Source organism: Podarcis filfolensis (assembly GCF_964270895.1).
Source record: "Podarcis filfolensis genome assembly, chromosome: 2".
Taxonomy (NCBI): Eukaryota; Metazoa; Chordata; class Lepidosauria; order Squamata; family Lacertidae; genus Podarcis; species Podarcis filfolensis.
The window spans coordinates 64,626,595-64,639,591 of record NC_139605.1 but is presented as its reverse complement, the minus strand read 5'-3'; the positions used below and the strand labels follow the sequence as shown (position 1 = coordinate 64,639,591).

Below are 12,997 nucleotides of genomic sequence, written 5' to 3'. Positions count from 1 at the left end.
AATAGTGCTAACAAGATAGATCTCAACGCTTGCCGAGAAATTCAAAGGTTTTTAAAGAGCCTTTTTGAAGTGATACGGTGATGATTGAACAAGTAAATGCATGACTATTCATGTGGTACTTAAAAAATAATAATAAAGCTAGACATCCCACCTGAAGCGGAGGTAAGAAGGGCAAGACTTACACTGAGCCAACAACACAAGCCTATGCCTCCTGTTTCCTACTGCCTTGTTCTTTCACACTGAGCTACCAATCTGGTCACAATGTGGTCATTCCCCTCACAAAAACTGAAATACAAGTGTGTACCCCAGTGAAGCCCAGTGAAGGTAACCTGTGGCCCTCCAGGTGTTGTCAGACACCAGCTCCCACCAGCCCCAGCTTGCAATCCCAACAGTCAGAAATGCTCAGAGTTTCAGCCCAGCAGCATCTGGAGAGGCACAGCTTAGCTGCTGCTGCTGTAGCCAAAGCTATGTGCAAACCTCCAAACCATTGGTTCATGGAGGACTGCTTTGAGAGAGCCACTGCTGGCTGTTACTGACAGCCCATGTGATTCTGTGTGAGGTGGGCTCCTTGATGCCAAATTGGCATGTCCATCGTTGTTAGGTATCATTTATTGCTAATACGGAAGCTTTGCCATGTATTGAAAGCTTATTTCAGCGGTACTCTGGTCAAACTACCCACACTCGATTGTGTACGCTGTTAGTGTCTATATAGCACTTTTCCTAACTAAGCAAGTATGTGTCATCTACATCAGGAATAACCAAGGTGGTGTCCTCCAGATGTCGTGGACAGCAACTCACATCAGCTCTAGCTAGCATGACCAATGATCAGGGATAATTGGAGTTAACAACTTCTGGGGGGCACCACATTAACTACCCGTGGCATACATTGGACAGGATTCACCTAATGAGTCCCATCAGTGGAGGTCCTGCACAATGATATAGAGCTGGGAAAGCTCTGTCAATACAGCATGAGATTCTTAATCTCAGAGTCGCTGGCAAAAGATTCCTGCGCTGCAGAAGATTGGATTAGATGACCCTCATGGTTCCTTCCAACTCTACAATTCTATGATTTTATTACTTCTGCTTCACCAAAGGGACTCCACACACACTCACACACACACACACGTGCCCCATGTCCCCTCAAATTGGCTCAGAGGGTTCAGGAGAACCCCCAGAACAGTGCACAGGGAGAGGAAATCATTCTGTTTGGCAAGCTGAAATGCATGTGTTGATGCAAAATTCCTCCCATTATCTCTGTAATGTAAAGAGGCTGATATTATTATCTTTTTATTACAAATAGGGAGTAAAGTCATAAATAGATGATAACTTAATAACATGATAAGCACCGTTTTCTGTTGGTAAAGAAAAGCAAATGGCATCTTTGGAGGCAAATAGTAACTTAGGTAGGACTTGTGACAGAAAAATGTCACAGAGGGGCGCATCAAACCCGCCAGAAGCCTGGGCAGGCCGGGTCTTCCTGTTATATACCTGCTGGGATTGACAAGGCATATGGCCCTCACCTGAATCTCATTTAACTCTTTGGGGGGAAATTAGCATCAGACGTCATGTGCATGGAAGTTGCCAAATCAGTTACCCAAATCAATTAACCAATCAATTAACCAGTTTTCCTATAACCTGATATTGCTGGATAGTTCTGTTGCCACCCTGGAACTTTTCTTTATTAGTGTCACTTTGTTTTGTACGATGCCTTGCAAATGAAGGAAAACAACTTTTTTCCTTGTATATGTTGATAATATGTTTTTGGTTACTGAGAACAAACAAGAGTGTACAGAAACAAGATTGGGTGCAGGCCTGGCCAGGACATAGGCGTGACACACCTGTGACAAAGGTGACCTGTGTGCTTGCTTGCTTGATTAACAGCTGTTGGGAACTTCAAGGTCCCTGCTCTCCCTTCTTATGGACCTGGAGACTCCAATAGAGAGCATTCCATGTCAAGAAGGAGGAATGCAACATGCATCCGAAACAGTTAACCGCCATGCAGGGGGGAGGCAGCAGGCGGACAGCGCGGCGACTGTGCATGCTGCCCGACATTTTGTCCCCCCCAGCATGGAACCCGCACCCCCCCTTCGTACGACCCTGTGCGTGGGGCGCTGGCACCCCTTTTGGTTGGCGCTGTGAGTCCTTGTGTCCCACAACCGTTCTAAAGGTTCTAAAAGTAAACAACTCTGGGCAACCTAGGGGTGCCAGGTGGATCTTTGCACCCCGGTGTTGCATATGTTTAAGATGGCCCTGTGAATGAGCTCAGTAGAAGGCAGTTCTCTCCTCCTGTTCTTCGTTGAAGTTTTGGTCTTCTTGGTTCCTGAGCCTTCCGGTCAGTTTTGTCATTTCGGCATAGTCCAACAGCTTGGTTTGCCATTCCTCTCTGGTAGGGGCTTTGTCTTCTTTCCATCTCTGAGCTAGTAGCATCCACATTGCTGTTGTCACATACATGAAAAGTCTTTTCTGTTCCTTTGGAATGTCGGTACCTACAATTCCTAATAAAAGGCTTCTGGGTTTGTTTGTTTGTTTGTTTGTTTGTTTTTACAAAAGTTATTTTAAACATTTTTTTTCAATTCATTACACTGGTGTGTGTGTGTGTGTGTGTGTGCACGCGCGCTTAGCATATTTTCCCAAGTATAAGATGATAATTTTCCTATAGAAATAATAGGCAAAAATTGCGGGTCATCTTATACACAGACAGCAGAGGAGGGATGGGCAATTGGTGGCAGCAGCCAGTAGGAGATTGTCAGTGGCGATTGGATGCATGATTGGTTGCTGTGGCAAGGCCTGCTGACGATTGGCTGTGGCTGTGGCAATTGGGTGGGCTATTTATGGCAGCGGCTAGGCATGCGTGCAATCGGCTGTGGTTGTGTCGAGTGTGCAGGTGGGCTTTTTGTGTAGAGCGTTCTAATGATAGTTGGCTGCAGCAATGTGTGTGATTTGCATTGTAGAATGATTTGCGTTGGTGACCCCCATCAAAGAAGCTCAACAAGTCTTGGCAATCCCTCCCCCCAATTTTTTTGTTGTGGTCCAAAAAAATAGAGGTCGTCTTATACATGGATGCATGTTATACACAGAAAAATACAGTGATTCTTTGTTGTGTGTCTAAGATCTGAACTGGAATCCAACCAGAACTTTTCCCCTTTAGGTCAAAAAATGAGCTCTGCAAATCTTGCCATGATGCGTAGACATACCTCTTTCTATTTGAGGAGATCAAAGTTCCACATCCTTGCATTTGAGTGCCAGACTTGCTCATTCTGTAGCTTCTACATTGTGAGAATGCAGAGATATTAAGCAGAAGTTGTCGTGTTTCAAACCCACCCAGCTCTTAACAATAACAAGCTGCTTCTCAAACTGGAGCACTAGTAATCCGGTGGTATGTTCCGTTTGGGAAAGTTGATAAAGTGAATTCTAAATGCTCCATTAGGGGATTATTTACAGTTTTCCATCTTTGCAAGCATTTCAGTTAACGTGTGTTAATGAACCTTGGCTCTGCATCTTGTGAGCGCCCCCTCTTAAGCATTTATTCGTTTGGCAATGAGAATGGAAAATACCAGCAGCAGTCTTAGGATGAAAAACGTCCAACATTTTGCTGATGCAGTGTGTGTGGAGGTGTAGTGGTAAATGTACACAAGTTATACGCTCATGCTGCAGGGATCCTCCATAAAAACCAACCAGTTAACATTTCAAAGAAGCAATTAACTGTGTTGAGAGATAAATTTCAGCCTTATGTCAACACAATTCTCTTCCTCATTACTAATATACATGATCTCTTTATTTAATGAGATTTGGAAGGCTAAAACAATAAATGTCCTCAATACTTTTTCCTAGCAGGTCAGCTAGTTCTTGACTGGGTCCGAACACATCCTTTTCCCTCTTCCTTCCACCCAAAAAATTCATTAGCATACTGCCCAAGATGTCCTGTTTAAAGCACTAGCCATCCATTAGTAGGATGAGAGAGGAAATCTTATGCGTACAACCATGGTCTTTTTCTGTACTTGTGACATCCTTGACAATGCCAGCTTCTATGGTCTGGATCCAGAGGAACATCTTTAGACAGTTCTAAACTGTATATACAGTATTGAATTAAATAAAGTCAGGTTTGGGTTATTGTAACCTCAACACCTACTGTGGGGTAAAATAACAGTTAACAAAGGGGAAGGTTCCCCAACAGTATAACAGACAAAATCGCAGGAACCTCCAAAACAATGAAAAGCTGGTTAAAAGTGCCTTATATGTGGCTTCCAGTTTCCGCCTGCACCAGGAATGGAGGTCTCCCTTGACACTGCAGGGAGAGACAGACAGAGATAAGCAAAGAATGATGGGGGAAACTCATTCTTTGAATTCCTCTCTGGGTGGGAGAGAAACGGGCTCTCACCTGCAGAGTGCCCTGTGGTCTGGCACTCAATTCCCTATAGAATGCAAGGGCAAGCAAAGGCACTGGGTGCATGGAGCACTCTGACTGTCGCAACACACACACACACACACACACACACACACACACACACACCCCCAATCCATTCCTGGAAGTAGAGGATATCCTGCTAATTGGACTTTAACTGGAGTAAAGTACAGGCGCGTGCTAGTGGTGAAGAGAAGACAAATTGCGGAACATCTCAGCTACAAGGATTTAAAGGTTGAGGTAAGGTTTCATTCGGTGCCAGAGTTGGCGAGGGGAGGGGAGTCTATGGTTGTTGTTTTAAAAGTGTAGCTGAGATCTATCCAAGGTGTTGCCAAATTTGCTTGTTTGCCTTTTGGGCTTTAGGATTTGCCTGACCTTGCTTACTGCACTTATCCTCTTTTTTGTTCTGACCCTTGCCTTGCTGGAACTTGCTTTTGTTTCCTGGAACTGGAGCTAGCAATATGTGACTTGAAACTCTTTCCCCTTAAGATTAATAAAGGAATGCCTCCAGACTCACAAAAAAGAATATGAGTCTATGTATCCACTGTTATTGTCCTGCTGATGATTTTCTCCCATTGTTGATTAAACTTATTTTCCAGATGAGCTTCTATTAAAATACAGAATATTTTTTAGAAGATTGCTTCTACTGATTTTTTATTTATAATTATTATTTCAAATTTAGTCTTCAAGGTTCTATTCCTGTCCCTTAGGTTTGTTGCATGTAGTTCCTCAACAGAAAATCCCAGAACCATGGAATGTTATTATTGTCTATCCTTAATCTAATTTCATTTAAGCTCAAGCAGCTGCCACCCTGTATAACCACATTAAATCTTGTTAAGCCATGTTTTATCCAATTACTTTAAAACCAAGATATAACAAATTCATGATTACATATGAAAACAAAGTTAGCAATGATATTATGTAGCCAGAAGTGTTTCTTTTTTAACGTGCAAAACTCTAAAAAAAATGCTATAAAATGGTTTTAATGTAGAATTATACTAAGCAAATTATATACTTGGTTATAAAATCATGGTAAAAGAATGAAACCAAAATCTTGCTCTTAAATTCACCATGGTTTACTCATATATGCTGTTAATCATTGGCTGCATTCAGACATCATCATCATCATCATCATCATCATCATCATCATTTTATTACAGTGGTACCTTGGTTTACAAACTTAATCCATTCCGGAAGTCCGTTCTTAAACTAAAACCATTCTTAAAATGAGGTGCACTTTCCCTAATGAGGCCTCCTGCTGCCAGTGCCCTTCCACCGTTCTGATTCCATTTCTTAGACCAAGGTAAAGTTCTCAAACCAAGACACTATTTCCAGTTTTGTGGAGTTTGTAAACCAAATCGTTCTTAAAATGGACTGTTCTTGAACCGAGGTACCACTGTATTTATACCCTTCTCATCTGGCTGGGTTTCCCCAGCCACTCTGGGCAGCTTCCAGCAGAATAGTGAAAGCATGAAAAAATATCAAACATTAAAAACTTCCCTAAACAGGGCTGCCTTCAGATGTCTTCACCTGAAGACATCTGATAATGATGGCCATTTGCCATGGACACTTTAGGTAAGATTCCTGCATTGCAGGGGGTTGGACTAGATGACCCTTGGTTCACTTCCAACTCCATGATTCTATGATTCTACCATTCCAGAAATTATCTAGAGCAATTCCATCCAGAAATTCCATGATTCTATGATTCTACCATTACAGAAATTATCTAGAGGAACCTTAGGCTTGTGTGCTGCCCCTCCCCTCCTCTAGCATGGCCACAAGATCAGAAGCTTTCACTTCTATTTTAACTAACCAGTTTAGCATTATGTCCAAACCTGGAAACAAAGCATTGCCAGATCTTAGTTTATAAAGGCAATGAACCACAGTTTAGGGTTCAGATGTAATGTTTAACTGTGGTTGATTGAAAATAATTTGGATCAGGGGTGTAGGAGAGCAAGGATTAAACCCATCCTCGTCCCATACTATGGTCCCAGTCCAAGCCAAACCAACTTCCAGCTTATTAGTAAAGTAAATTATGTGGAGGGACCCAATTGTCAAAGTCACCTTTGTCACTCAATCTTGGAGGGGGGAAACGGTTCCCTTGCATTTTATTTCATGGATGAGGAGCTTGTGGCACTTCATACAGTATGTTGGACTACAACTTCTGTCATCCCTGAGCACTGGTCCTACAAGCTGATGGGAGTTGGAACCCAACAACATCTAGAAAGCCAAAGGCTCACCATGTCTGCTATAAAGATAAATACATTCTGAAAGGCACTGGCATAATTCTATGTCTACTGAGAAGCAAGGACCATTTTGTTCAGTGGGGTGTACTCACTGGTAAGTAGGTGTAGCAATGCTTCTTTGTGGCATAGGCACAGGGGCAGAAGCATTGCAAAGAGGGAATAAGAGAACATTTGCTTTTAACTGGTTTTTTTGTTTGATTTTTTACTTATGATTTTTATTGTCTTACTCTTTTTGTAAACTGTTTTGAGGTTTTTTCTTATTATAATCAAGCAGTATATAAAAGCTGTGAATAGAGAATAAGTGCACTTCAGTGAAATAGGCCTGCTATTTAGACAGGCTATGGAGTCCTATCATTAGGCAGAGTGAGGCGGCTGTCTCAGGCAGTAGTTGTGGAGGAGAGAGCAGCAACAGCCATTCCCCTGCTCTGCACCCTGTAAACTCTCACATCATGAACCCTGAAGTGAGATTCTACTTCCAGTCCAGTCAGTTTCTGTATCTTGGACTAGTGGTGGTACCATCTTGTCCTTCACTTCAGACAACAAAACCTCTTGGGCCATCCAAGGGTCTGCCAGGGTTGTTTTAGGTGTAGGGCATGGTGCCTGGGATCTGGGCTTTATGACCATTCAGTTTGTGACTCCATGGCTAAAAAAAGCCATTGGGAAACTCAGTGGGCCTTATATCTGACAAAACACACACTTGGGATCCTAATCAGGCAGAGCAAACCCTCACCATGGCTGGGAAACAGCAGGAAGAATCTGGTGGATGGGGACACTCTCCCCTCCCGATTTATCACTGAGGGGCCCAATGAGCAAACCCCTCAGTGAATCCTCAGGGGTTTGGATTCACTCTATGCCCGAGTGCCGTTAAACACATAGAAACAGGGCCTATTAAAAAAGAAGCTGGCAACCCTACTCATTGTAATTCTCATGGGGGCGGGGGTGGAATGGTAAGGCATGAAGGAAAGCAGGACACCAACTTTGCTGCTGCTAACTGACTATGTGCACAAATTGTCTGAGCACTCCTGGAGTCAGGTAATCTAAACAACATTACTCCATGAAAAAGAAGGATTCATTTGTGGAACCTCCTGGTGAGAGTTCTACCCTTGAAAAAAGTGGCCTGCCAAAAAAGATTTTTTAAAAAAGTATAGAAAAGAAAAAAAGCCAAGCGCATGTACATCAGTTTTCCCTGTTTTTTTCTGTCAGTGGGTGGGGGTGGGAGGAAACAACAGGAACCCCAAGCAAATTACAAGAGGCAGAAAAACTTTTCTGTGCTCTATTAATGGTCAGATGTTCCTTGGGTGGCCTCTGCATAGCTTAGCATCTTCTGCTTAGCATCTCCAAAGCCAGAGCAAGCCACACAAAGTTATACACCAAGGGTTGCTTTAATCTTGGATAACTGCTCAGCTCAACTCTGTCCCATGAGATAGCTTAAAGAATACAACAGTTAAAACTTGCTGATGTACAAACCAATAGGCATCAGAGGGCAGAATTCAGCTGCTGCTTGCACAGATTGATTCCACTCATGCAACAGTACTTTCCTCCCTCTCTGCCCTCTGTGCGCCTAAATCTGCTCTGGAGAATTGGGGGAAATCCCAGAACAGATTTAGGGGGCATGCAGGGGAAGGAGGAGGGGAAATCTAATTGCACAAGCAGACCTTGTTCCCTGGACATATATCCCACTTAGTGGTACATTGAATTCCACCCAGAGTCATCTCTGTGATCTCAAGATACATTTTCTGTGTTCACCCTTAGTGGCAGAATTGTTTGTGTTTGTGCAGTAGGAACATTCGTATTTGGGGTGCCTTCATGTTCTAGGAATTGCTTGGAGCAAAGTAAAACAATTCAACTACTGCAAGCAATTTTGCACATGGACAGATATTGCAGCATGGGAGCAAGAACAGATTTGATGCATTCACAGGATGGGCCTTTGGCAAATAATGGCAGGTGGGTTATATGGCCAGTGAATGCATACAGTAATGCTTAATCTCTATGTCCGGGAGGTAAGTCAGTTACCTGCTCCAGATGGGTTTGCACTCTCTTTGAAGGAACAGGTATATAGTCTGGGGCTGCTCCTGGGTCTGTCTTTGTCATCTGATGCACAGGTGGCCTCGGTGGCTAGGAGTGCCTTTTACTAGCATCAGCTGGTAAAACAACTGCAGTCATTCTTGGACCAAAATAGTTTGGCCACGGTAATCTTGGCACTGGTAACCTCAATAATTGATTACTGCAACACGCTCTATGTGGGGTTTCCCTTGGGCTTACCCTAGAAGCTGCAGCTAAATTGTTGACTGGGGCACCCCAATGACACCATATAACTCCTCTGCTGAGGGAGCCGCACTGTTTGCCAGTATCCCACTGCCTGCAGCTCAAGGTTTTGTATTTAGTATTTAAAGTCCCACACAGCTTGGGACCAGGATATCCAAGGGACCAATATATCCCTGCTGGGCAACAGCAGCCCTCAGGTGGGGAGCTGCTGAGAGTACCATATGCTCCTGTGATGCACTTAGCCTATACTAGTGATTTTAGTGCTTTAGCTGCAGCTCTCTGGAATCAATTACCAGCCAAAATCAGACAGCCACGTAGCATGATGTTTAGGCACCTACTGAATAGATTTTTGTTTAACAAGGCTTTCCTGGAATATCAATTTTATGTCTGAAGATTTTTTTAGAGTTTACTGTTTAGAGTTTATTGTTTTTAGAGTTTGCTGAATTGATTTTATTATTTTCAGAGCTTGAGCTTTTTTTTTTTATCTTGTACACAGCTCTGATGGCCCTATAGATTTGTTTATTATCATATTGCAGGGGGTTGGACGTTATGACTTGGGGTCCCTTCCAACTCCACAATTCTACGATATCATACTATATTATATGATATTATATTCATTATCAGCATCACCAGGAAAATAACGAGAAAAGGGAATAAAGGGAAATCTAAATACTGAAAAGAAGAAAGCAACACAAGGAGGAATAATGTCTGCAGGAAAACCAAGCCTACCAACTTGGTAGATGGAGATTTAATAGCTGTGACAAGTTGGCAATTCTGTTATATCATTAAGGCTGATTTGGGAGGCCTTGATTGTGAAAAAGAAGAAGCAGGAAAGGAGGGCAATAAAAGGTTATTGTATGTGGTGGCAATTGAAAATCATTAAAAAGGCCTGGGAGAAGATATACAAAGATTGGAAAGGACTGTGGAAAATGACTGTTGTTAAAAAAAATTGAAGTTATAATATTGAGATGTACAGGTTTTGTTGGACTTATTGAACAGCAGACTTTGTTCCTGTACTCAAGTATGGACGCCAGGCCAAGACCAGCCAGCCCCTACAGAAGGAAGAAGCCTCTGCCAAAGAAGATAAAGAAGACTGGCAAAATAAGCTATTGAATTACACAGGACAAACTAGTTAACTTGAAACCCAAAAAAGAAAGAAAGAGGACTTTGAATTTTTAAAAAAGGGATAAATGTTGAATGCATAGCTTTAAAGCTTTGTGTATAGATTTCTACATTATTATGACTTTCAAAACTCACTTGTAATAAGATGAAATAAGTTTAAAATTGAAATATTAAGAGTATAAGGTTTCAGTACATGCGTGAACGAATATTAAGCATTGAAGCCAAGAAGGGGAGGGGAGGGAAGTCAACCAAAATCATGGTTTAAAAAATTGTTGATGGTGTTTTTGTTGTTACTTTTGGGAAATTTAATAAATTGTTATCAAAAAAATGATATCATCAAGGATGCCATCCTAGTCACATTTACATGGGAGTAAGCCTCACTGAACTCAACAGGGCTTCCTTCTGCATGGACATGCATAGAACTGCCATGTAAGTTAACAGAAATCATACTTTTCTCTGATACGTACTGGAAGTTGCAGAACCTCTTTGTCAGTAGTTGACTACCTTTCTTCTATTTTCAAAGGATAGATATTATTTTTTTGGTGCCTGGGTCAATACAGTATGTTGAAACATAAACTCTGAGGCCTGCTGGCCAAGGGAAACTTCAAGGTCTCTAAAGGCCCCCACCCCCTGGCAGTGTGGAAGTTCAGGGAATAAACAACATGTAATAAAGGTATAGGGATGAAGTAGAATCGGATTGAAGTAGATCAAAGTAGAGTTGAACCATGCTGATTGAATTCATGGGTGGAAGTTTGCTGCCACCTGCTGCTTAAACATAAGAAAAAAATGTCCAGATTTGTATAGTACTTTGTTGTAATAAGAGATCCACCAATTAATGTGTTTCATAATAAACTACAGTGAAAATATCGGTGCGCTTTCTGCGATGTTAATGCTGTGAGCCCCTCCATCATAGGCTCGGGTTGTATATATGTGTAAATGAACCATATATCACAAAGACACTAAAATCTTCGCTGTCCCTCATTCCAAGGAAACCAAACCCTGAGTAAGTGCCTGGAACTCCTGGAATCTCACACAGTTTGGAGATTGGGGTGGCATGCAACAATATTATACAAGACTAATCTGTAAGACAGCGAGGGAACCTGTGGCCTTCCAGAGGTTGTTGGACTATGGCTTTCATCACCCTTGACAATTGGGCCTTGCCATCTGGGGCTGATGAACATTGGACTCCAATCACACTGGGAGGGCACCAGTGCTATTCTAGAAAAAGAGGTACCAGAACTCGCCATGAACGCCTCCCTTGTTTTCTTATAATGGCAATGGCGCCCACATGAGAGGTGCCAGAACTGAGTTTCGGTTGAAAAAAAAAGCCTTGGAGGGCACCAGAGTCCCCACAACTGATGCAGAAGTATAGAAGCTCTAGCCTTTCTCACGCTTCTCTCCAGGTAATAATGATAGACATTTTTCATAATCACCACAGCAAATTGATGTACATCCCAAGCCTATACATGCTTACTCAGAAGCATCAATGAGTTTGACAGAATTTATTCTCAAATAGCTGTGCATTTGACTGCAGTCATATTTTATTAATGGAGTGAGTATTCATAAACAGTGGGTTTAAAAACAGAGAGAGAGAGAATAAATTATCTCTTGATTATTTCTACTAAGAAACCTTGAAACATTTGATTGAGGGAACACAAATGTGTTTTCACAGACATAAGCAGAGAGAGAGAGAGAGAGAGCAGCTGTTGGATTGGATCCCACACATTCAGAAGCGGTTTTGCAAGGCCTAAAAACGGAAACTCTGCCTGTCAAGAAGCTAAATTTATTTGATCTCGATTGAGTCAGAAGCTGTTTGGAGCCTGTGAAGTAAATGTAATCTGATGAAGACTTCCATGCTTTCATCAAGCTTTTACATTTCTTCCTCAGTTTCTCAATTTTGCCTCAAAAATAGAGGTAAAATTGACACAGGGCTAACAGAGGCATAAAATAGAGCTGAAGTACACGCTGAGGAACCTCAGGTGTCTGGGAGGAACCCCCATGTTCATGAGGCCATTACAAAACAACAACAACAAAGTGCACACTGGGACTATCCTGTTTACTTTTCTGCCCCAGTGAAAGTGCATGGGAAACTCCTGTCATGTTTATGTGACTGGGATGCAAACCTCTCTTGCTGAGGGCGGATGGAGGCAGCAGAGGTGGAGGCAGCTACCTGAGGGCCTCAGCAGAGCAAAGGTACATGAGGGGAGTGAAATTGCAGCGCAGGAGAAGGAAGAACCATAAGGAAACAACACTTAAGGTCAGAGGGATACTGACAGAAAGAGAGGTAGAAACAAAGCAGAGGATTAGACAAATTCATGCAGGGTAGTCCTATCAGGGGCTACAGGCCATGATGGCTATCTCCTACCTTCACTGTTGGAGGCAGCATGCTTCCAGTCGCTGGAAACCATGGGACGGGAGAGGGCTCTTGAGAAGGTCCTGTTTGCCAGTTTCTCACAGGCATCTGGTTGGCCTGCAGGCTCTTCTTATGTACTTAAATAAACTAGGCCTACTGAGGAGCCAGTGTGTGTGGAGAGTGGGTAAGAAGATGGACAACCTTTTATTTTATTTAACACACACACACACCCCTTCCCTATACAGAATTGCCTTCAGATGGCTCGGGGGTCAGGTAACTCCATATGCTCCAACATTTCTCCAATGAAAATAGGGACATCCTAAAGAAAAGTGGGACATTCCAGGATCTAATCAGAAACCGGGATGGCTCCTCTAAATCAGGGACATCCCTGGATGATAAGCAGAAAGCTGCCAATGGCTGGGGAAAATATCAGTTGTTAATAAAGACACACTCTGGAGTGCTGGATTTTGCCCATTGTTTCAAGCTAGGGTGGTTAGTCCTTTTGACTTTGGGTGGTGTAACTTTTCGTTCTGTGAATTAAGCCTTGAAATTCATGCTCATTGATGGGGCATTTAATAGGGGCATATATTTGATTTGAAGGGGTACAGT

The 12,997-nt window shown here is 42.5% G+C and overlaps 1 protein-coding gene across 2 annotated transcripts in view; it reads right to left on the bottom strand.

Moving 5' to 3' along the window:
• The window catches only part of KLHL3 (kelch like family member 3), a 96,241-nt gene extending 83,683 nt beyond the window's left edge, over nucleotides 1–12,558 (bottom strand). For both annotated transcript variants that reach the window (XM_083593154.1, XM_083593155.1), the window contains exon 1: nucleotides 12,401–12,558. In XM_083593154.1, coding sequence (XP_083449280.1) covers nucleotides 12,401–12,443 — 43 coding nt within the window. In that variant the 5' untranslated portion in view covers nucleotides 12,444–12,558. The remainder of the gene's footprint in view (nucleotides 1–12,400) is intronic.
• Nucleotides 12,559–12,997: the final 439 nt, after the last annotated feature.